Consider the following 26,680-nt stretch of genomic DNA (forward strand, 5'->3'; position numbering starts at 1 on the left):
CCAGACCCTAACCCAAAACCTAACCTCTCCCACCCCCACGCCTAAACCTAAGGTCGGCATTGCGGCTTCTAAGGTGAACGACCGCCAGTCCGAATAATGGAAGTTAACGTTCGGAGTGGCAGGGCTTCGGAAAGGCAGTCAGTAGCCGTCAGAGTCGATGGCATAGAGTAGACGTAAAGATAATGGCCCGCTTTCATACCGTCCTATGGCAGCTGCTGGAAGTCAGGCCGCAGCTGTGATGTAATAAAGCAAATGGCCACAAGACGGCGGTGTAGGCCTTTTTAAATTCCAGTAACTGTGTTGACCTGACGGCCTGTTCTCTCTTCCCCAACATGTCCGAACCATGTTCTGAATTTACACATTTATAGTTTCCACCTTCCAGTGAAAATATTCCACTGTGGGAACATGGCAATGCACGTCAAATATGAATAAATAATAAGGATAATACGCTCACATAAGAAGATCAGTGGATGAGAAGATAATGACATTATTATTATTATTATTATTATTATTATTATTATTATTATTATTATTATTATTATTATTATTATTATTATTATTATTATTACTTTTTACTTTTTATTGTGAGGAAAAGCCGCCGCTGTGTAATTTCTGGCCCATCAATGTACTCGGTGCATCCCCAGTTTGATCCTTTCTGATGCTAGTCAGTAGGCCTATCTCTCTCTCCTCCCCCCCATCTCTCTCTCTCCTTCACACAGTGGGAGGTGGTACGCAGCGCTACTTCTTTGGAAATGCAATGTGCTTCGGTACAGAGTGGTACTTGTGGTCTGAAAAGTTTGGGAGTAAATAAAGACGAAGCCCCTCCCCTCAGTCCTCTGGAGGACAGCGCGCAGATGACAGATGATGCGCGCCCATGTCTGCGCCGATCGAGTTCAAGACACGGTGCGCCTCCCGGACAGTGCGCACACTTCAGCATCCATCCAACCAACCATACACCCATAGGCATATGCTACAGTCTATTCATCTATCTAGATACATCCAGGAACAGAGAGAGCCTTCCTGCACTGGGGCGATGGAGATAAAGTAGGCGCAATTTGTCCGAAAGTCGCATCTTATGGATTGAATACCAGTGACTGCTTTTCGGGGGGATTTCGACATTTTCAAACAGGACAGAGACAAAATGTGGAGATACACGAACTTGTTGGCTTGTCTCCTGGTTCTGTGTAAGGATGGCACTGCTCAGAGCAAGGTAAGAAAGCCCTAAATAAATGAACGCTCGTGATTTTCTGTCCAGTTAGAATAAACTGACATGATTATTTACTTTAATTACTTTGGGAGGGATTTAAATGCATTGTGTGTTTTATTACGGTGTTGGTTTTCCCTGATGAATCATGTCGCTTTAATGAGGCTTGGCAATGTTTTTTAATCAACTGGGGACACGACATTTATCCCCAATTAGACCACAAGTGTCCCCAATCTGGTCACACACACACGCACGCACGCACACACACACACACACACGCACACACACACACACACACACACACACACGCACACACACACACACACACGCACACGCACACACAGTCACACACTCGTCACTCCCCCTCCAGTGAACAGCTCTCCCTGCTTTATTGTGCCATTTGCTTCAGACAAAGTGACTGACTGACCCATAACCAACAGCTCTCCCTGACCAGACCTTGACCCATAACCAACAGCTCTCCCTGACCAGACCTTGACCCATAACCAACAGCTCTCCCTGACTAGACCTTGACCCATAACCAACAGCTCTCCCTGACTAGACCTTGACCCATAACCAACAGCTCTCCCTGACCAGACCTTGACCCATAACCAACATGTCTCCCTGACCAGACCTCTTGACCCATAACCAACATATCTCCCTGACCAGACCTCTTGACCCATAACCAACATGTCTCCCTGACCAGACCTTGACCCATAACCAACAGCTCTCCCTGACCAGACCTTGACCCATAACCAACAGCTCTCCCTGACCAGACCTTGACCCATAGCCAACATCTCTCCCTGACCAGACCTTGACCCATAACCAACAGCTCTCCCTGACCAGACCTCTTGACCCATAACCAACAGCTCTCCCTGACTAGACCTTGACCCATAACCAACAGCTCTCCCTGACCAGACCTTGACCCATAACCAACATCTCTCCCTGACCAGACCTCTTGACCCATAACCAACATGTCTCCCTGACCAGACCTTGACCCATAACCAACAGCTCTGCCTGACCAGACCTCTTGACCCATAACCAACAGCTCTCCCTGACTAGACCTTGACCCATAACCAACAGCTCTCCCTGACTAGACCTTGACCCATAACCAACATGTCTTCCTGACCAGACCTTGACCCATAACCAACATGTCTCCCTGACTAGACCTTGACCCATAACCAACATGTCTTCCTGACCAGACCTTGACCCATAACCAACAGCTCTCCCTGACCAGACCTTGACCCATAACCAACAGCTCTCCCTGACTAGACCTTGACCCATAACCAACATGTCTCCCTGACCAGACCTTGACACTGTCTGTCTCAAAGTAGGCACATGTTTCAGTGTTTTTAACCATTGATCTAATCCCCCATGTGGGCTTTGTCTTGGGACTGTGTGACATCATAACAACAGGTTTAATGTAATGTAGCTCCAGGCAGGCAGTGTGGGGTCGAGACCTAGCTGGTGCCAGTTAGAGGTTAACCAGGCTGTTAGATCTACCAGATCCGGTGTTCTGCCAATCCGCCGCCTTGTCAAAAAAATGCTACCGTAGCGCAAATTGATAGCAGATATGAATTTGTGCTACCCTCTCAAAAAATGCTACCACACGTGTTTCCATTTCCAGTTGTGTATCCCATAAAGGTATGACTCACAGTATTATGACATATTTGTATGTGTTTTGATTAACAGGGGTAGCCCATAAGTGTAAGAATATGGGGAGAATATATTTGATGAGCTACTATATTTGGCCTATAACATCTTTATTTAAGATTTCAGGGGTAGCCTCGCGTATTTTGATAAAAAAAATGCTCAGACTACAGAATCATTTGATATTAAACCACTACTTATACACCATGTAGCTATACTGTAACACTATGGGGAACATATATTTTATTATTCCACCAAAGACAGTAGCCTATGTGCGAATTCTGGCTTATAAATTTTAATTTTACATGGAGAAATAAAAGCCACTATTGGCTATTTTAAATCCCAGCTAGTTAAAACTCATGAAAAATGTGGTTTAAATAGCCTATAGAACTTTAACACGTTAAAGCTTAGAACTTTAAAACTGAGCAGCACGCTACAGCCTCTGGCAGTACGCTAATGTTGGCAGAGGATGACATGCCAATATCATCTAATTTCTACATTCTGCAGCAAAGCCAGTGTGTACATGTGAATATTTACATTCCAGGTCAAAAGGCACGATGAAAAACATATTTAAAGAGGCCTTACAGCAAGGTTGCATGGGTTGCTTGTGTGTTCTGTGCACACGTGCAGATGCCCAGAACTGATAGCATGGATTGATTCAGCATGGATTCAGTCTTGTCTATTGGAGATGTGTGGATACAGTCTGTAATGTTCAGTCTTGTCTGTTGGAGATGCATGGATACAGTCTGTAATGTTCAGTCTTGTCTGTTGGAGATGCGTGGATACAGTCTGCAATGTTCAGTCTTGTCTGTTGGAGATGTGTGGACATGTCTCTAATGTTCAGTCTTGTCTGTTGGAGATGTGTGGACACGTCTCTAATGTTCAGTCTTGTCTGTTGGAGATGTGTGGACATGTCTCTAATGTTCAGTCTTGTCTGTTGGAGATGTGTGGACATGTCTCTAATGTTCAGTCTTGTCTGTTGGAGATGCGTGGACACGTCTCTAATGTTCAGTCTTGTCTGTTGGAGATGCGTGGATACAGTCTGTAATGTTCAGTCTTGTCTGTTGGAGATGTGTGGACATGTCTCTAATGTTCAGTCTTGTCTGTTGGAGATGTGTGGACATGTCTCTAATGTTCAGTCTTGTCTGTTGGAGATGCGTGGACACGTCTCTAATGTTCAGTCTTGTCTGTTGGAGATGTGTGGACACATCTCTAATGTTCAGTCTTGTCTGTTGGAGATGTGTGGACATGTCTCTAATGTTCAGTCTTGTCTGTTAGAGATGTGTGGACATGTCTCTAATGTTCAGTCTTGTCTGTTGGAGATGTGTGGACACAGTCTCTAATGTTCAGTCTTGTCTGTTGGAGATGCATGGACACAGTCTAATGTTCAGTCTTGTCTGTTGGAGATGCGTGGACACAGTCTAATGTTCAGTCTTGTCTGTTGGAGATGCATGGACACAGTCTAATGTTCAGTCTTGTCTGTTGGAGATGTGTGGACACGTCTCTAATGTTCAGTCTTGTCTGTTGGAGATGCGTGGGCAGAGTCTCCAGAGCCAAACTGGCACTGTCTGGCTGGGATTATTCAGAGACAAAGGCCGTTCAGAGGAGGGCATGGAGGGCACCGCAGGGTGGCGTGGGAACCACCTGCCTCCTGTTTTGGTTGTAAACAAACCGCAGTTACCATCACAAGGTCGACTGGAGGCCAGAGAGAAGGAGAAAACGCCCCGGGATGCTCTGAAGGAGACAGCTTGCCTGCTATCAGACTCACAGTGTTGTGCAAGTTCACACGTCACAAGAGCTAGCTCAAAGTTCCTTAACTCCCGCAGGTGTTGAGTGGTCTCTACGGACTAGCATGGACTGACATCTAGCATGGACTGACATCTAGCATGGACTGACATCTCGGGGTGCATTTCTCTCTACGTCTTAAAGGAGAATTCCAGTTTTTTACAACCTGGACCTTATTTTTGTCTTTTTTTATGATGTTTAACTCCTGAAAAGAAATTTTCCAAATCCATCCACCACAACACAATAAGGAGCCCAGACACGGCCTGAAACAATGTGTGTATTTACCTACTATAAATGTTTTTTCTAACATGCAGCAATTCATATCGTTATTATATCGTACCTATTGCGTGCCAAGTAAAAGTACAAAAGTACTTTACCTGGTTAATAAATTACTCAATGTTACATTTTAATATTTGAGGTTGTACAGGCCAGTGCAAAAATCATGAAGATGGAAAAAACAGCACTTGATGTTAAAACTTTCTTTGAATGAAGTCGAGCAGGTAGGCTAATAAAACAAATAGATATGAACTGAGATATGAACAATCTCCCTCTTTCTCTCTCTCTCTCTACCCATCTCTTCCTCCCCTCCCCTTCTTTCTCCATGTCCCAGAGTGGACACATGTAGTGACGTCAAAAGTAGACTATAGCTACTGGCTCAAAAAATAGATTCAAATAAAGAGTAGGCTAATTACATTAAAAAGGAACATGGAAAAAGTACTCGTACCATAAAAACCTAGACTTTTTTTTTGGACTCATGTGTGTTACTTCTAAGGCGCTACTACAGAACCCACTCCTGATAACAGAACTGGGTCAATTGTACCAGCGTGAAATCTCACTCATGGTCCATGATATAGGCCCCGCCAAGCCAGCATCTCCTTGGAACATCTGTTGTAGGACCAGATCATCTGGGGGGGAAGTACTGGCTACATCTCTCATTCCATTCATGGCTGAGGTCACCAGACACACACTAATAATTAGGGAGGTAGCTGTTTGTGACTGTATTATTGTATGGCTCTTATTAATGGTGCATGTTGCGCATTAGGCTTTTGCTGATATGGCTTTCTGAAGGCTGATGCTAATATTTTTCAGCAGGAGTTGCAGATAGCTGATATTTTGTGTCGATATTCAAATGCCACTGAAACAGCATTTACACCCCATTTACACCTGGTCTTTAAATGTGACCTGTATCCGGATACGTTATCTGGATGTTATCTGGATAAGGAAAAATGCATGCTAATGGATGGTGTTAATGCATCGTGATCAGGATGTGATTAGAACTTCATGACCACATCTGGATGTAGTCTGGCTCACATTGTGTTGTTTTACCATTATCCAGAGAACTTATCTGGATACAGGTCACATTTAAAAGCCAGGTGTAAATGGGCTGTTACTCTCATCATGAGACATGATAAGACTCTCCACCACACCTATTCAATATGGGAATGAAATCAAACGTGCAAAGAACATCTCATATCACGTGAGGTTTTACAGACTGTTCTTCTGTAGCTGGTCAGGCAGGAACCTCCATCATTTTAAAGGGTGACGACTGACTGGCCAATATCCCATATTTAACTAAGTGTACTCAGAAAGCACAGACCTCCGCCCAGGCCAATAGTCCAGTCTGCTATGATACAGACCTCCGCCCAGGCCAATAGTCCAGTCTACTATGACACAGTTTCATGAAAATCGGCCCAGTAGTTTATCCATAACCCTGCTAGCAAACAAACAGACAGACAGACAGACAGACAGACAGACAGACAGACAGACAGTGAAAACAGAACCTCCTTGGCAGAAAACAGAACCTCCTTGGCAGAGGCAATGAAAGGCCAGTATCGGCCCATATATTGGTCTGTGGTGTGCATCTCCCTCCGTCCCTCCCTCTCTCTCTCTCCTTGTCTCTCTCTCGCTCTCTCGTTCTCTCTCTAATTGTCTCTCTCTCGCTCTCTTGTTCTCTCTATCTCTCTCTCCGTGTCTCTCTCTCGTTCTCTCTCTCTCTCTCTCCTTGTCTCTCTCTCTCACTCTCTCTCTCTCTCTCTCTCTCTTGTCTCATGATGTGCTTGAAGACCACTCAGCACTTCAGAGAGTAGCTGATCTGGACACAAACAGACCCAGTAGGAATGTAGATGTGGACCCCCAAAAGCAGCGAGTGCTTAATACAATTTGTGTTGGGTTCATTTACATCCCCGTGTGAATGTTTCTGCTGTGGGTCTGAGCCAGCGATCTCATGGTTCATCTCCAGACTCCAGGCTTAGATTCCCCCTCTTTGTACTGCAGGTTCATCTCCAGACTCCAGGCTTAGATTCCCCCTCTTTGTACTGCAGGTTCATCTTTGTACTGCAGGTTCATCTTTGTACTGCAGGTTCATCTTTGTACTGCAGGTTTATCTTTGTACTGCATCTTTGTTCTGCAGGTTCATCTTTGTACTGCAGGTTCCTCTGTGTACTGCATGTTCATCTTTGTACTGTAGGTTCATCTTTGTACTGCAGGTTCCTCTGTGTACTGCATGTTCATCTTTGTACTGTAGGTTCATCTTTGTACTGCAGGTTCATCTTTGTACTGCATCTTTGTACTGCAGGTTCATCTTTGTACTGCATCTTTGTACTGCAGGTTCATCTTTGTACTGCAGGTTCCTCTTTGTACTGCAGGTTCATCTTTGTACTGCAGGTTCCTCTGTGTACTGCATGTTAATCTCTGCAGTGAGACTGTTTCTCATAAGCACTGCTAATTAGATTACGGATCAGGCGGACTCTCTGGACCGGAAACTGGACCCCAATTTGGGTCTGGAGTGCTTTGCTGGAGAATTTAAAGAGCTAGTCTCATCCTCAAAGCATAAGCCTGATGGGTTTAGGCTGAACATGGGTTGGTATTCATGCTGCTATTTGCGTATCTATGTGCAAACATTTCAAAAAGTGGGAGGTCAAATTTCATGCATGTCATAACAGGAACGATAGCACTAAATGGTGTGTTTTCTCGTGCAGTGGAAAGGTTGGAACGCATCTGAATATTTGAGCTTTGCCAAAGGATACCCGATTTGTCAACGCTGTCACAATTGTTCTTTGGCCATACAGCTGTCCCAGTAATGACCAGCTGACAAAATAGTAAACGCAGAGGATTTCCTTGTTTATATGAACCAAGGCTGCAGATACAACAGGCCAGTGCTACTGAAACAGCTAATCAATGGCTAAAGCTAACAAAGGCTCTGAAATGCACCAGCTATTGTGTAACACGTCTTGTGTTTTTAGCAGTAGTGGTTTTCTCTTCATCAGTGTGAGAGTGTTTTAGTTGATAGTTGTTGATCTGATAGAGCAGCGGTTTTCAAAGTGTGAGGCGTGCCTCCCCCTGGGGGGCGCGAGACAGCTTCAGGGGAGGCACAACGTCACTGGGGAAAATCAGAGACTTGGCCATGCTGGCTGCACGCCTCCTCCGGGGGTGGAGCGCCCGCAGTCTGGCTGCCTCTGTTGAGGCCAGTCAGTGGCCATAACTGGCAGGGAATTTATGAAGCCAGTATGGAAATTGCATTCTCTCGAATGGCCAGGGGGGGGGGCGCCATTTGACGGTCCGGAAGTGACGTCACGCCCCTAATAAACATGTGTAAAAAAAAAAAAAGTCCTTCAGAGTGGATAAAGATGTTTAAAATGTGAAAAAAGGTTCAAGATGGCAGCTGTCTCTATGTTCCCTGAGCGGAGGCCCACTCTCACACACTTAGAAAAGCCTTGTCATAATGTTCTGCAGGGCCCCAGGCCCCAGGCCTCCTGCTTTACAGACATGAGTTTGTGTGTTAGTCCTGTTCTTGTTGACCTGAAACTTGACTGCACTTGAGAGGTCAGAGGTCAATGCCAAAGACTCCAAACTCAAAGCATGCCTTATATAGTCAACACAATAAAGCCCATGGCACACCAATCAAACATTATCCAACAAACACCAACAAACACCAACAGACAATTGTCTGTGAATGTTGGCAGATGTTGGAGATTGTTTGAAAGCATGGCACACCGACCAAACATATTCAGCACAACAGTTGTTCTAATTTCAGCCAAATGGTGGCGGTAATGCAACAATAACTATGCCAACTGCCGTAAAACACCAAAGAAGAAGAAGCTGACCAAATAACTTACGTGTTTACTTCGACCTACACTGCTGATGCTGACAATAGTGCTGCACGATTTGGGGGAAAGGTGCGATTAGCGATTATGGTGGACAATATTGCGATTTGCGATTGTGATTGCGATATAATAAACAAGAGGTATCTAGGGATGTGCCGGCATGAGTTTTTGACGGTATGATAACCTTGGACAAAAATACCACGGTTTCACGTATCACAGACTAAAATACATGAAATATGTTACAATTTAAAATATATTAAAACTAAATAAATAAAACAATTTGAAATAAAATTATCTTTACAAAAAAATAAAACATTTTGAGACATTTGCCTGTCCCAAACATGTAAAAAGAAACACCAGAAAAATAGAAACTGCACTGTGTTACAGCACATAGAAGATGGCTCAGACTGGCATAGTTAGTTACATGTCTGTCGAGTAATACAATGATACACCCAGTTTATTTATTTTGTAGCGACAGATGGCCTTAAACGCCACACTCACGTGACGCTTCTTGAGAGAGTGGTGAGGTAACGTGCTCTTTCTGCAGACTTTATCGAGGGACCATGAAGGCGTCATGTGACAGGCTAATGCTAGTTGAAGCCTGGAGGTGCTGCTGATGGCAGCTACGACAGTGTTTTGCTATCAACCTTGTTAATCTCGCTATATTCTTCATCACAGCGGGTCATTACCCACTGTGCACTTCGTGTAGTAGTTCTGCATAAGCACCTGCAGCTGTCTCCTTATTTTACTGACGTTTTCACTAATCACACGGCTGTTTACATGCGCTTCTGAACGGCTAGCTAGTTATTAGCATAGCTCGCTGTTAGCGATCATGGATGTTCTCTCTCTCCCTCTCGGTAAGATGTTATGTAACCTTTCTGCGCATAACATTACTTATTTGCGGGAGTGCATGGGAGAAGTCTCCTGCTAGTGTTGATGCCCAGTGTGATGGCACATGGCAGAGAAACGTGTGTTTGCTGCGTCGCGTGTAACGTTAGTTTAGAGGAGGCTCTAACCAAACTGCCCAGACAACCGCGAACAGCGAACACCGAGCAAGCACGGATTGAACATGTTGAATCCGGGCGAACATCACCGAACATCGCCAAACACGAACAGACAAGGACAGACAGCTATGGCACACCAAACGAACATCTACGTGTGTTCGTGTTCGTTCGTGTTTGTTGGAGAATGTTCGATTGGTATGCCATGGGCTTAAGAGAATGTAGTAGAATGAAGTTTCACTGTTATCTCTACCGACACAGATCATAGGATTCTGGACAAAATCATATCTAACGGTACAAATATTCTCTGATTTGGGTTCGAGAGTCAAAATCTCATCGAATGGGGGTCTGTGGCTCTAATGGGGACTAAATTAGGGGTCCTTCACGTGAAAAGGTTGAGAATCACTGAGGTAGAGTTTTCATAATGAGAAAAGACTTGCTCCTGCAGAAGAACACGGTAATCGTCTCGTCCTTGTTGGCTAAACAAAACAAAGACAAGTGTGGTGCTCCACCACACTACATCTGGCTGGAATGTCTCTGACGTCTCCATCCAGAGGGACCTAACACATCTTAAGCTCATGTTGCTATGGAGCAGTCAGGGTTTGGCCGGCTGTGGCCGCGGGCATAACCTCAGTTTAATCTGCTAATCCACTCTGTTTTCATGTGGCTGTAGCATTTTGTCATCCTGCTGCCTTTTGGCTTGACATGGGCGAGGATGGGTCCGGCCCTGCACACAGGAGTCCCGCCCCATAATCAGACCCCTCCCACTTTGTCTGCAGTGATGGTGGGTAAAGAAGCCCACCCCCCTGTCCCTCAACCTGCATTCCTTCACTAATGAGCCCCTACCACCACCACCACCTCCTCCACCTCCACCACTCCTCCCCCTTACCTCCTCAAGCCTGTTACTGCACGGCCCACAAAACATCCATCTTAACAAGTCATTGAATCAAAAAACCTCCATCTTAACAAGTCATTTAATAAAAAGACATCCATCATAACAAGTCATTTAATCAGCATTTCAACTTTAACATTTTATCTTAAAACAAGTGAAAAACAAATCAATTGGGTGAGAATAATTCTATTGTTTCCAGACATTTCTCAGATCCAGTCCAACATCTTGAATCAGGACTGATCACAACTTGAATCATTCAGGACTGATCGCAACTTGAATCATTCAGGACGGATCACATCTTGAATCAGGACTGATTAGGCTACATCTTGAATCAGGACGGATCACATCTTGAATCAGGACTGATTACATCTTGAATCAGGACTGATTACATCTTGAATCAGGACTGATTACATCTTGAATCAGGACGGATCACATCTTGAATCAGGACTGATCACATCTTGAATCAGGACTGACCACTTTTTGTCACATAATGTCCCGCAATTCAGGAAAATTCTTGGGAGAAAAAGTGAAACTGCATTGCAAACGTAGTGTCAGTCAGTGTGACATATAGTGCATACAAGATCCTTTGAAAGGCGGGTGTTAAGACTTTGCAGATAGTAGCCATTCACAATGCTGGTTACTATCATCTTTTAAATACTGACCTTGTGTTTTTGGGTCAAGACAAGACCACCAAACTGAGCGGGAGGGTCCAGCACCATGCTCTGAAGTTCCTAAACCACCAAAGTGAGTGGGAGGGTCCAGCACCATGCTCTGAAGTTCCTAAAGCAGATCAGAGAAGGCTCCAATTGTACAGAGGCTTTAGGGTGCAAAGGTGCCAGCCTTGGTGGATTAGTCTTAACTGAAGCACTTGCATTTGGTGATGAAGGACTAGCTTGCTCAGTGCTCTTTGGTGATGAAGGACTAGCTTGCTCAGTGCTCTTTCGGAGGGCTTGAGCAACTTGATTTGCATACATCTAAAAAACGGTGTGCTCTTAGCTCAAACAAGGTGCACAAAATGTGCAGATTGCCCTCGCAAAACACAATCTTATACCTGGTACTCACTCAGTCTCTACAAATGGATTCTGTAAATACTACTTCCTAGTTTCAGTCTAATTTCATGTAACATCATCAGACCAAAACAATGTCCGGTTGAGACATGCCACCCTCAAGCTACAACGTGGCACGGGACGGGCTCCTCAGAGACGGGCTCCTCAGAGACGGGCTCCTCAGAGACGGGCTCCTCAGAGAAAGCCACGTTTCAAAGCGATCAGACAGAGACAGGCAGAAATGTTTAATGAAGAATCTCTGTGATGCTGCATGTAAGTGGTAGCACATGTGGGCCTGCCCTGGGGTTTATAGAGATCCCTAAATCTCACCAGGGAGAGATGACAGCCTAAACCCCCTCCGACACAGGAGCTGAGAGCCAAGCCTGAAAGGTGATGGGGGAGATGAGCTCAGCATCAGTGAAGTGCATCCCATGGAGCAAACATAGGAGACAGGAAACAGAGAACCAACATAGCCAACATTTAGCCAAGTTGACGGATGGCAACGACAGTCAACATCATCAACAAGTACACGATTTTTCACAATATGACATTACAGGATGGTAAAAAGTAATATAAAACTAGTTTTGGAAGCTTTTTTTTAACTAGATATTTAGGTCCTGATTTGAAGGTAGCATCTATGAACAATTCCGGGTGTTGTCTCAACTTTCATTTTGGTTCTGTATTCACCTGGGGTTTCAACTATGGTTGAGGCAGTTGTATCAACATCTTTTCAACAGCTAAATGTTTCCTGGGAGCCAAGACTCTTATCTATGGGTGTGGGTCTTGACAGATGTAGCGGAGGACATCTCAGAGCTTTCAGTGGAGGTATGCCATTTCATCAAATGTGCAGTAAATCAGTGTAGCTGACTGTCAATACTATTGTTGGCTAATGTATGCCAGCAGTATGCCTGTCTCATATAGGTACCGATTATTAAATAACCTATGATCAGTGTGCATGTCTCCTATAGGAGGTACCGTTTATTAAATAACCTATGATCAGTGTGCATGTCTCCTATAGGAGGTACCGTTTATTAAATAACCTATATGATCAGTGTGCATGTCTCCTATAGGAGGTACCGTTTATTAAATAACCTCTGATCAGGGCCTGTCTCATATAGGTATTGGTTATTAAATAACCTCTCATCAGGGCCTGTCTCATATAGGTATTGTTTATTAAATAACCTCTGATCAGGGCCTGTCTCATATAGGTATTGTTTATTAAATAACCTCTGATCAGGGCCTGTCTCATATAGGTATTGGTTATTAAATAACCTCTGATCAGGGCCTGTCTCATATAGGTACCGATTATTAAATAACCTCTGATCAGGGCCTGTCTCATATAGGTACCGATTATTAAATAACCTCTGATCAGGGCCTGTCTCATATAGGTATTGTTTATTAAATAACCTCTGATCAGGGCCTGTCTCATATAGGTATTGTTTATTAAATAACCTCTGATCAGGGCCTGTCTCATATAGGTATTGTTTATTAAATAACATCTGATCAGGGCCTGTCTCATATAGGTATTGGTTATTAAATAACCTCTGATCAGGGCCTGTCTCATATAGGTATTGGTTATTAAATAACCTCTGATCAGGGCCTGTCTCATATAGGTATTGGTTATTAAATAACCTCTGATCATGACCTGCTAAAGCTCGCTCTCCTCTTACAGTACATGGGGCATGCAGCCATCCCAGCCCAGCTGGCGATGGGGACTTTGCAGGAGTTGTGTTTGTCTCCATGGCTTTCATCTGAGTCACGACGGATAACATTCAAACGAGGGGAAGCATGCGGTTATATTTCGGGATCGCTTTCCTTCCCTTGCTTTTGTTTCCCCTCCTAAAAAAACGGATTTATTATTCCTAGAAGTCCACCGGGGGTTTAGACTAATGCACCGGGCGACTGGAACAACTCTGGGCCCTGGACAGCCCAGATCTTCATAAGCTGCTGTCATGGAGTTGGATAAAATATGAAGGCCAATCCTGGTCATTGATCACCGGTCAGACGGGTTAAATTCCGGTCAGAAGATTAACCTCTTTACCTCCGAGATATGTGTTAACCAAGTGCCTTTTAGTGGCATTTAACACACAAAATGTAGATAGTCATTACTGTATGTTTTAAGGATGAGATTATACGTTTATCTCATTCGATACATGATATGGGGTTCATGATTAGTGATTAGTGATTAGTGATTAGTGATTAGTGATTAGTGATTAGTGCGCAGGCGTCGACCAGGAAGGTCAGTTGTTGCAGTAGCTCGTTCGTTTTCGTGCTCTTTGTATTTATATTATTAAGATCGCTCTTTTTCTAACACTTAACGTGTGTATATATTGTGTAAATAGTGTATCCGTCAGTAACCATGTGGTTCAGAGGAATTTTTCTTAATATTGCATTTACTACGGTTTATTTTATGCTGTGTGTTCTGTGAGCGAGCTACTGTAACTTGTCCCAATTTCCCCCCGGGGATCATTAAAGTCTTTCTGATTCTGATTCTGATTCTGATTCTGATTACAATGTGGCAATGTTCAATGACAACAAAGTCAGATTGTGCAGAATTCTATTTATTTCTGAGCCACACATTTTTTTAACAATGGCATTGGCTTGCTAGTAAAAAAAATACGAATCTTGAAGCATGGAATGCAACACGTGAATGCAACTTTTCTGCATCATTTAGCTATCAGCATAAAAAAAGAGTTGTAGCTGCTGTGCAGGGTTATAGCTGCTGTGCAGGGTAACCCTGCTGCTGTGCAGGGTTATAGCTGCTGTGCAGGGTTGAGTCAGGGTTGAGTCAGGGTTGAGTCAGGGTTGAGTCGGGGCGAGGCATTTTGAGGAGCAAGAGGACGCAGAAGAAGAAGTCGAAGAATTAGGGTCCATCAGCTGAACTGAAGTGAACAGTAAAGCATATAGGACAGAAAAGATAAATATCGTACTTAAGCAGATGCGCAGTTTCTTTGCTGAAATTTATTGAACTGAGGTCAAAGTAAAGCTATACTGGTAGCTCACTATTGAGGTACTTTGAGCTCAAGCACCATCCTCTCTCTCTTCCAGATCTTCGGCGAGACCGAGCCTGTTCGGATGACGTCGGAGGGCTCGGACTGCCGCTGCAAGTGCATCATGCGGCCTATCAGCAAGGACGCGTGCGCGCGGCTGCGGAGCGGCGCCGTGCGCGTGGAGGACTTCTACACGGTGGAGACGGTCAGCTCCGGCTCTGACTGCAAGTGCTCCTGCACGGCTCCTCCGTCCTCCCTCAACCCCTGCGAGAACGAGTGGAGGATGGAGAAGCTGAAGAAACAGGCCCCCGAGCTGCTGAAGGTGAGAGGAGGCTTAAAGCAGTGGTTCTCAAATGGGGGTCCGGGGACCCCCCAGGGGTCCTTGAGAGGGTTCCAGGGGGTCCGCAGCCAAAAGGTTGGTTTGACACCCTCTGGTTGACTGGTTTGGCACGGAGAAACAACGACTTTTGATTGACAGAAATAATTGGAGCTGCTGCTGCGGGCATTGATGAGAAGGAAAATGACCGATGCTACGAATGCTAATGACCGTAGGCGCGTGTCATCATTGGACATTTGTCTCACTTGTGTGCTGTTGGGGAAAATATCCAAAACATGTCAAACTTCAAGCAGCCGACAAAAATAGTTCTATCCAATATGAGCCATGTGAAGCAAGATAAGAGCTTCAGCAAAAATAGCCACATAAGTAAACAAGCTCAAATAAAACGTTGAGCTGTAACCTAACAGCTGTGCTAAAAGATTGTTATGATCAACAAAGATCAACAAAGAAACAGACACAAGCTACATTAGAGTCTTCCTTCACTTTCTTTTTATAAAAAAAAAACATTTGGTGCGGTAAATGAATACGAATAGGTCTTTGTGTATGAACAAAACCAAATTAAAATATGCAAATCCTGCGTGTGATTTACATAATGCAAATCTTGCCTGGCATTACGAGTGCCACCGGACACCTGTGTTCACAGGTGTGTCGCTATACTGGAACGGCGGATGTTACAGCACTAAATGCACCCCCCCTCAAAACCACATCTGGTTTGAAGGTATAAAAGGTTATTGCTCAGCTCCCTAATGTATGACCTGACTATAGCTCTATGCCATCTAACATCTATGACCTGACTATAGCTCTATGTCATCTAACATCTATGACCTGACTATAGCTCTATGTCATCTAACATCTATGACCTGACTATAGCTCTATGTCATCTAACATCTATGACCTGACTATAGCTCTATGTCATCTAACATCTATGACCTGACTATAGCTCTATGTCATCTAACATCTATGACCTGACTATAGCTCTATGCCATCTAACATCTATGACCTGACTATAGCTCTATGTCATCTAACATCTATGACCTGACTATAGCTCTATGTCATCTAACATATATGACCTGACTATAGCTCTATGTCATCTAACATCTATGACCTGACTATAGCTCTATGTCATCTAACATATATGACCTGACTATAGCTCCATGTCATCTAACATCTATGACCTGACTATAGCTCTATGTCATCTAACATCTATGACCTGACTATAGCTCTATGTCATCTAACATCTATGACCTGACTATAGCTCTATGTCATCTGACATGTATGACCTGACTATAGCTCTATGCAATCTAACATCTATGACCTGACTATAGCTCTATGTCATCTAACATGTATGACCTGACTATAGCTCTATGTCATCTAACATGTATGACCTGACTATAGCTCCATGTCATCTAACATCTATGACCTGACTATAGCTCTATGTCATCTAACATATATGACCTGACTATAGCTCTATGTCATCTAACATGTATGACCTGACTATAGCTCTATGTCATCTAACATATATGACCTGACTATAGCTCTATGTCATCTAACATCTATGACCTGACTATAGCTCTATGTCATCTAACATGTATGACCTGACTATAGCTCCATGTCATCTAACATCTATGACCTGACTATAGCTCCATGTCATCTAACATATATGACCTGACTATAGCTCCATGTCATCTAACATGTATGACCTGACTATAGCTCCATGTCATCTAACATCTATGACCTGACTATAGCTCCATGTCATCTAACATCTATGACCTGACTATAGCTCCATGTCATCTAACATATATGACCTGACTATAGCTCCATGTCATCTAACATCTATGACCTGACTATAGCTCCATGTCATCTAACATCTATGACCTGACTATAGCTCCATGTCATCTAACATGTATGACCTGACTATAGCTCCATGTCATCTAACATATATGACCTGACTATAGCTCTATGTCATCTAACATCTATGACCTGACTATAGCTCTATGTCATCTAACATGTATGACCTGACTATAGCTCTATGTCATCTAACATCTATGACCTGACTATAGCTCTATGTCATCTGACATCTATGACCTGACTATAGCTCCATGTCATCTAACATGTATGACCTGACTATAGCTCCATGTCATCTAACATATATGACCTGACTATAGCTCTATGTCATCTAACATCTATGACCTGACTAGCTCCATGTCATCTCTATGTCAACTCCCTATGAACTGACTATAGCTCCATGTCATCTCTATGTCAAAGCCCCCCTCTGGTTTGAAGGTATAAAAGGTTATTGCTCAGCTCCCTAATGTATGACCTGACTATAGCTCTATGCAATCTAACATCTATGACCTGACTATAGCTCTATGTCATCTAACATCTATGACCTGACTATTCACCTTATTCTTTGCCGACACATGGACGCTTCCGCATTACGTCATTCCGTAATAGTATTTCCGTTTTGACTTGCCAAAAACTCTGCGCACACTCCGCATCTAAACTGGCAGAATTACTCCGCCATAAACTAACATATCTTGGCCAATACGTATGTAACATGCAAAATAAAACAACCCGTAATATCTTAATTTTATGTAGAATGCAGAGGATATGTAACTGTTTAGTTAAACTTGCATTCCAGGAATATTGTGCTCTTAAGATGACGGTAGTGGAGTCGAGGCTGTTGCGTCCTGAAACCCACTAGCGTAACCTATGTGCGATTCGAAATAACGCATCCGAGATAGAAACGTTATGAATATAGCCACGTTATAAACAACAAACTAACGCTGGTGATCCGTATGGAAACAGTGTTACTCGAAATGGTTAAAAGTTATTATCAATTTGGTCATTCAGTGGCATTTTACTGCCATATAACATAACTAACTAGTGGCTAACCACAGAAGCCACAGAAGGCAACTAGCGCTGAACCGGAAGAACAAATACGTTTGCGTTGAACGCGGAAGAGAGAAAAAGTGGGCGTGGTGAATAAGGTGAATAGCTCTATGTCATCTAACATCTATGACCTGACTATAGCTCTATGTCATCTAACATCTATGACCTGACTAGCTCTATGTCATCTCTATGTCAACTCCCTATGAACTGACTATAGCTCCATGTCATCTCTATGTCAACTCCCTATGAACTGACTATAGCTCCATGTCATCTCTATGTCAAAGCCCCCCTCTGGTTTGAAGGTATAAAAGGTTATTGCTCAGCTCCCTATGACCTGACTATAGCTCTGTGTCATCCAACATCTTTTGAGAACATGTGAGCACCTCTCCGCACCTGAAGCACATTCATTTTTCAGCAGCAGAAGCAGCACGCTATGCCCCATATGGAAGAAAGAAGCAGATCCAGATGTGTTTTAACTATAGACTAACCTCATAAATCCCCACAGAAAATAGTGTAAGGGGAAAGGCCTAGCGCCTCAACGTCCAACAGTCCGGTGTTTCACCCCTAATTGAAAGCGTCCTGCTGCCTATTGAGTAGAGGCTAGACGTCAATAGTGTTAATCAGATGAAGTGTGCTGGGAGGGCTGGAGAGCTCTTACTGCTTCCTGTATAGTTCAATAGGAGCACATAAAGATGTCAATTGTGTAGCGAGGAGATGGTGACTAATGCAAGTGCTTCTGTTTTTATGGCATGAATGAGCAGCTCCACTCGATGGTGGACCTCCTTGAGGGAACCCTGTACAGCATGGACCTCTTGAAGGTCCACTCCTACATCAACAAGGTCGTCTCCCAGATGAACACGCTCGAAGAGGTAAGCTCTATTAGCCCAATGGAAGATAAGGTTCTGCAAATATAAGCCCCTTAGACTGTTGGACCTACAACCTACATTGCAAGTCACTGTGGATTAGACCATCAACGAAATGTCAAATACATACCAGTGGGAAAGCCCACCCCCTTTCCCAGGAAGATGCAGAAGTCTTTGTTTAAGATGTAATTCCTCGAATGGCCACTTGGGCTCGGGGGCAGTAGGCAGATCTCCCCATGTTAAAATGCCCGACTTTGTAACAGGATTAAACATCTTTCCAGTTTCCCAACCAAGCTGGAGGTAACACGGGGGCTCGAACCGGCGACCCTCGTGTTGGTAGACAGGTGAATCCAGCGCTGCACCTGGGCGCTGACAGTAATGATGTTATTTTGCAGACAATCAAGACAAACCTGACGCGGGACAATGAGTTTGTTCGGGACAGCATGGTGACCCTGACCAACCAGTTCAAGAGATACGAGAACTACTCCAACATCATGCTGAGCATCAAGAAGGAGATCTCCAGCCTGAGTCTGCAGCTGCTGCACAAAGACTCCACCGAGAACAAAGCACAGGTTCACATATCGCCTTCTGAAACATTACAAGATCAAAACAACACAGTCCAAACTCATATTTCAAGTGTTCAGATTACATTTTGTAGTCAGATTACTTTTTTAAAATTACATTTACATTGTATTTCTATGACTACATTAGCTACTTGAAGATTACATATTGAATACATTTCTGTGATGTGTTTTCTCTCTGAAGTCACTGTTAAAGGGACAGCTCACCCTAAAATCCAAAATACATATTTTTCCTCTCACCTGCAGTGCTATTTATCCATCTATATCGTTTTGGGATAGTTGCCTGAGTTTTGAAGATATCGGCTGCAGAGGTTCTGCCTTCTCTTGAATACAACTGGATGGTACTTGGCTTGTGGTGCTCGAAGCACCAAAAACAATATTTGAAGAGATCAACAGCATTGTCTCTTTCCAGAAATCATGACCCGGTTACTCAAAATAATACGCAGACTTTGTTGTGAGCAGTTTCATGTAGGAACTATTTTCTTTTGCAGTCTCATGTAGGAACTAGCTAGCAGCTAGCGGGTGTAGTTCGGCCAAAGGAAAATAGTTGCTACATGAAACTGCTCATAACAACGTCTGTGGATTATCTTGAGTAACGGGGTCATGATTTCTGGAAAGAGACATTGCTGTTGAGTTGATCAAATGTATTTATTTTGTGGCACTTTGAGCACCACAAGCCGAGTGCCATCCAGTTCCATTGTATTGGAGAGAAGGCAGAAACTCTGCGGCCGATATCTCGAAAAACTCAGGCAACTAACACAAAACGATATACGGTAGATGGATAAATAGCACTACAGGTGAGAGGGAAAATATGTATTTTGGATTTTAGGGTGAGCTGTCCCTTTAAGGGTTTTGCCATAATCCATATGCATGCACTTTCACAAGAGCGCTCCACACATAAACACACCCCACAAGCCCACTTCCACAGGTTACTGACGCGACCCTGATGCCCTGTTCTGTTCACAGGACACTCATGATGAGAACACCAAGGAGGCTGTAAAAAGCAGCAAGAAGAAACCCCCTCCCAAAACGCCCAAGGAGAAGGTCGTAAAGCCCAAGAAAGACAGTGTGAAGCCTGGGAAGCCGGCGAAGCCCGACCCCACGGCCAAAGCCAAGGTGGCTCATGGCCACCAGCCCGGCGTGGTGAGGGGCATCACCTACTACAAAGCTGCCAAGAACGACGAGGAGCACAGCCGAGGTGAGACGCCCGCAGGCTTGTTAGAGCAGAGGTTCTCAAATGTTTTTTCAGCCAATTACCCCTTACAAGATAGAAAATATACCGGGGACCCGCTCATTCTGATCTGTGATTTTGGCCCAAGCTTAATTGTTTCCACGGTAACGTGCTTCACTTTTAAATTGATAGGTTTGTTAGATTAGAATGTAATCCATCAACCATTTTAGATTTAAAGCATAACATATTTTCATTTTACTATGAAGCTTTTGAAAAAAAAACAAAAAAAACATTTTTATTTTCCTGAAAACTTTTCGCGGACCCCCTTGCAAAGTGCCACAGACCCCTGGGGGTCCCCGGACCCCCATTTGAGGACCAGTGTGTTAGGGAAGAGAGTCTGCTGTCCCAGCATAGCACTGTGTCCACGGGAAGCTAAAGAAAACATTAGATGAGTTCACAGTCCCATCTGTGTGAGCTCATCTGTGTGCTCTTCCTCATAAATCTCAGCTCCAGTGTTTCTTGTTGTGAAAAGTGAAAACCGTCCAAATTAGTTTCTTAAACAATCCAAGCCGACCCCGTGACTGCTTGCTGGATCAGCATCAACCACACTGTGGCTTTGGGATGTCTTCGAAAACAGAACCGAGCTTTTTTACTAGATGGATTTTATTCCAATAGAGCAACGCTGTGAAGACCTCCTGTCCTGTCAGTGTTTTCCTATGCGAGTGCGGGGGAAGATCGTAATTGTGTTGCAAACTTTACACCCAAGCGAGAGGCAGTAAAACCGGTAGGGGCTGGGAAGCACCAGATGCCCCACGATACGATATTATCACGATACTTAGGTCACGATACGATAGTATTACAATATTGCGATAGGCTAGTATTGCAATACATTGAGTATTGCGATATTGTGATTTATTACCTTTTTTCAACTACAAATGATGTCGTCCCCAAAGGAAAGAACATTGTCAACATGTGTTTTATCTAATCAGATAAAGTTTCCAGTCTGTTCATCTCCCTTCAATCATTTTTATTGCAGTAAAATGGGATTGTCAAGCAGACAGACTGACCAACACTGTCATAAAAACCTGTCATAAATGTTGCATGATGCACTTGACATTTTGTATAATAAAATATCACAATACTACCCACGATTTTTTCCCCCACCCCTAAAAACCAGGTCTGGTCGCTGGTGGCTTAAGTGTGGTGCACCAGAGCCCCTCACTTACTAGATCTCTTCCACTGTTGTTTGAAACAAAGCTGGTCTAGTCGGTGCAGGATGGATTACGGCTGCACGTTCAGCGGGCAGGAAATCCAAATCTTTTATTGACAAAATACATGGAGCTGATGGAATGCTGTCTCAATAGAGCGCTGCCACAACCATGACATGCCTCAGCGTCACTCCTCACAGCGATGTGCAGCCGGGGACAGAGAAAACACCTCCTGACTGCTTCCAATCCTCTTTAAGTCTAGTTGAGTGAATAGGTATGCTGCGTTTGCACAGGGCACACGCACAGAACACTGTCACACCGTGTGTTCTGCCGGGCCTCTGGACCTCAGCCACCCGCACACACGCACAGAACACTGTCACACCATGTGTTCTGCCGGGCCCCTGGACCTCAGCCAGCCCAGCCACCCGCGTCAAATCACTGAAACCATTCCTCTCATCTCGAGCAAAGAGCAGGGTGTGCTTTTTTTCCAACGGGAAACTATTATGGTTTTCCATATTTGGTGTCATATATATATATATATGGTTAAATTGTTGGATGTTAAATGTGGCCAAAGTTTCAAATAATGAGGTAAACATATGTGAAAGCTTAAGTTTTTAGTAGGATAGCAGTAGAATAGCTACAGCATTGCAGCAGCTATACTTCCTGGGGTCCACAGGCCCTACACTGAATGTTATTAGGATGTTAGGAGTATTAACCCTAACATACATGTCTTTGATGACGGGGGAACCCGGGACCTTCTTACTGTGAGGCAGCAGCGCTAACCAGTGAGCCACCGTCTATCCCCATGAGAAAGACAGAGATTACGAGATTTGAACAAGAACACGGTTCTAGGTGATGTCAGATAGACCCTGATTACCTGATTGGTCACTGATCCAGCCCCCTCCCCTGCACTGTTCAAACCCTATGGAGCCAGGCCAGCCTTGAGTGCGTGATGTCACAATTCACTCTACCATACTTTCCAGGCGGTACTATTTTACTAAATTCACACATTTTAAAACTGTGACAGTTCAGACAACTTTAATACTACACACACACATATTTATACACCAAACCCTTCAGCTAGTTCTGCTCTCACGCACAATGTCAAACTAGAAAAGTGCAGTCAGTGGAGTGCAGATCTCCGCCAGGCACCGCTATCCCTCCAACTGCGGAGGGAACCGCTTGCCGATAACAAGGCAACATTAAACCACCGCATTGTTTCATTGAGTTTGGCGTACGGCCAGGATCATGCTTCATATAGCATAGAATCATATGGCCCCTTTACAGCTTTATTTATCTGAGGAAGGTGAATGAAGTCCATGTTTCGTTTTACCAGTGACTCCCTGCTTCACATTCAGACATTTACACACACACACGCACACACACACGTGCACGCACACACACTCACACACATGCATGCGTGCACACACAAACACACACACACACACACACACACACACACACACACACACACACACACACACACACACACACACACACACACATACGCGTATATACATACACCTGCCATCCCTTTGATTTCAAAATGTTGAGAAATGTTGATCTGTTTGGAGTTCAGTAGGTAGTGCATACTGCATTCCATATGTTATCTCCCTTTATAGTCCCCCTGCAGTGATTGTGTGACACCATTTTCACTTTTGGTCTGAACGCAACATTAGATTCAACTCCAGGCAGCATTTACAACATCTTTAAACATGTGAAATCAGACACTCTTCCAATGGTGTTCCTCTCTACTCCCAGCCTTCATCAGATCCATGTGTTCAGGTCAGAGCTTCTCAACGCGCAGCCTGGACTTTGGTGTACGTGTGTCGAGCAGATGCACTGCTTATGTAGTGCTGCTGCCGACATCTGTGTGGCAGGCAGCGCAGGAAGTCAACAGTATGAGGACCAGAGAGAGAGCACCCTGTCCCTCTGCTGACCCTGTCCCAGGGAAAGGACCAGGAGGGGCTCTAGAATTCGGAATACGGGTTTGACCAGTATGGGTCTTTGAAAGCCAAGACAAAAAATTCCAAAACATGACAAGGATTTTTTTTTTAACCCATTGATACCTGATCAATGGGTATGGGTAATGGACCGTGAACCGCGCCACGCGGTTCGCGGTCTTAAAGGGATACACACACAAATGAGGGATATACACGCAAATGCTGCATCAGGTATCAATGGGTTAAATGAAGTAACCCCCCCCCCCCCCTGTTTTCTCCCAATTGTACTTGGCCAATTCCCTGCTAGAGTGTCCCGGTCGTTGCTCTCTGGGGAGAGCTGTTACTAGCACTGTAATGTTTCCTCCAATACATGTGCAGTTGCCAGCCACTTCTTTTCACCTGACAGCGAGGAGTTTCACCAGCAGGATGTGGCGTGTGGGAGGATAACGGTATTCCTCCGAGTTCCCCGTCCCCCTGACCAGGCCCTAGAGGAGGCTACCGGTAGTGCAGCAACCAGGACTCGTACTCTTAAAGGAGAATTCCGTTTTTTTTTTACAACCTGGACATTATTTCCAGCTTTAATTAGGATTTTTAACTCACCCAGATTGCTATCGTTGCACTAGAAATCACACCCAGGTGCTGAAGTGAGCGGTGCAGACAGACAGACACCACTTAACCAATTTTAGCTAAATAAAAGAGACGAAGAAGACAATTGCTCAAGTGACATCACTAATGACATCACAATACTGGGTGATGACATCACTGTCGAGCAATTGCGTGACGTAATTTCCAGTTGAGTGACATCACTTCACACACACACATGCACGCACGCACGCACACACACACACACGCCCTCTTCCTTGTTGCCTTGTTGTTGATCCAGATTCCAGACCCAAATCTGGGGTGACATCAAAGTTGAGCAATGTGGATTATGACTAATTGGGGTAAAGAGATTTTTGATCAATAATCATCAGCAATGTGGATATGACTAATTGGGTAAAAGCAGCAAGTTCAGAAAATGACATCACTTTACTGTAATGCAGCCATAATGATATCGAAAATCTGAGACGATATCGAGTCTCATATCACGATATCGATATAATATCGATATTGCCCAATGTTTGCACAGAAATGTCTTCTTGTTAGGATGGAATGCTGAAAGCTTTTCTTACCATCATGGGACACTGAAGCTCTTTATGGTTGGCAGCTCTTGGAGGCACAGTGGGTCTGGATCCAGTGCAGCTTTTACAAACAGACGTCATCACTGTTGCGGAAAATCACATCCTCGCCTCATTGGCTCCATATATCAGCAAACAAACAGCAACAAAATAATTATATTACAGTTACTAATCCTAATCCAAGTAACTTCAAGTTACTGCATTACTTCCTCCAGTGCTGGCCCAGTGGTAAAACAGTGTGTGGAGATACCGTAGGTCTGACTATGTGAGAGAGACTACTGTGATGCCAGAACACGATTAGTTTTTTGTCCTAGGCTGGCAAATAAATAAAAAGTATTCAGTTTGGCTAATTGTTGACTCCTCCTGTAACGTTAATTATTGTTCCAATTAAGTGGATTCAGTTGAATCAATTCTAAAAGGAGCTGGCTAAACCGGTTGTACGTCACTTTTTCGGAAGCGGGGTGGGTAGCGGAAGTAATATAGTAATCTAATGAGTAACGTAATGAGTTACTTTTGATACCAAATAATAAGTAATGCATTTTATATTTTTTTAAAGGAAGTAATAAGTAACTGATTACATTCGCTGGAGTCGCTTGCCAAACACTGACAAACACATGGGTCTGACCCTAGAGACAGCGGGACAGTCTAGGCTGCTGTGGTGGAGGGACAGAAAGACATGGAGACCAGAGAAAGGAAGTGGGCATGCTCTCTGTGTGTGCTAACCCTAATGCTAATGCTAATGCTAGTGCACGATGGCCTTTGATGTGGACTCCTGGAACAGTGCCGAGCGTAATATGTTCCCCGCTGACACGCAGCCACACACACATGTGTAACACTCCGCTCGCACAGACAGACAGTTTACGTAAGTTTTATGGACTTATTTTGTTGGAGGCGAGAGGTCAGGCAGGCTCACAGGCTCTGCAGCACCCTGGGGACCAGTGTCTCGCTCAGGGACAACAGCAGCAGCAGACAGGGAAGGGATGGGGTTTGTTCCCAGATGCTCCAGTTGAAAGACAATCTCCCTAATCACTGCACCACCAAAAAGCATAAGAAATATACAGGCAGTTTGTCATAAGTTGTCAATGTATTTCTTCCTTGAACAGAAATCGCACCCCTCAGCTTTGGGAACCGCCTGACCTCGTTTGACCATCGTGTCTCTATTTGGAATGAAAAGGAGCCTTGTGGCGTTTTAGATTTCATGAGTTTTATCTCCACTTCCTTCCCTCTCTCCCTCCCAGACCACTCTGCCAAGACCTACACGCTCCATCACGTCAAGGAAAGCCAGTCCGCGGATGGAGGAGCTGAACTGCTTCTGGAGACCGTGGAGGCCACCGTGGCCGACCCCACAGAGGGCACCGCGGCTCCTCCTCCCACCACGCCTCCCACCACCACCACCATCAGCACCACCACCACCATCAGCAGCACCACCACCACCACTGCACCCACTACCTTCAGCACCTCCAGACGGCCCGAGAGGCCGGCTCCTACCATCGTGCTCGTGCTGGACAACTCCGACAACAACAGCCGGCCCATTCTCCACCGAGCAGGTAACGGCAAAGTAACTTGCATTACTCACCCACGAGAGTGAACTCACTACTTTATTACAGACTGTGACTGTGGTGACAGATGCCATTTTAGCAGCAGAGAGGCGTGTAGGTTCACGCTGCCAAGATCTGTGCGACTGTGAAATTGATTTCAACTCATGCAGAGTTAATGCAAACCATCCTTCCCCGGGCAGGGGCGGACTGGGATCATAATTCAGGCCGGGCATTAGATACCAAGCAGGCCAGGCTGATACGGGTCGACGCGCGTGCGGCGTCCGAAGGGAGTGGCGAAAAA

The 26,680-nt window shown here is 44.5% G+C and overlaps 1 protein-coding gene across 1 annotated transcript in view; it reads left to right on the forward strand.

Annotated features, from left to right (window-relative positions):
* Nucleotides 1-1,108: 1,108 nt before the first annotated feature.
* Nucleotides 1,109-26,680, forward strand: part of olfml2a (olfactomedin-like 2A) — a 30,399-nt gene continuing 4,827 nt past the window's right edge. Inside the window, exons 1-6 of the mRNA XM_083644097.1 lie at nucleotides 1,109-1,210; nucleotides 14,727-14,990; nucleotides 18,659-18,766; nucleotides 19,156-19,332; nucleotides 20,308-20,539; nucleotides 26,080-26,388. Of these exons, the coding sequence (XP_083500223.1) occupies nucleotides 1,142-1,210; nucleotides 14,727-14,990; nucleotides 18,659-18,766; nucleotides 19,156-19,332; nucleotides 20,308-20,539; nucleotides 26,080-26,388 (1,159 nt within the window). The 5' untranslated portion in view covers nucleotides 1,109-1,141. The remainder of the gene's footprint in view (nucleotides 1,211-14,726; nucleotides 14,991-18,658; nucleotides 18,767-19,155; nucleotides 19,333-20,307; nucleotides 20,540-26,079; nucleotides 26,389-26,680) is intronic.

This window comes from Poromitra crassiceps, assembly GCF_964638095.1.
Source record: "Poromitra crassiceps genome assembly, chromosome: 10".
In the NCBI taxonomy this organism is placed as follows: Eukaryota; Metazoa; Chordata; class Actinopteri; order Beryciformes; family Melamphaidae; genus Poromitra; species Poromitra crassiceps.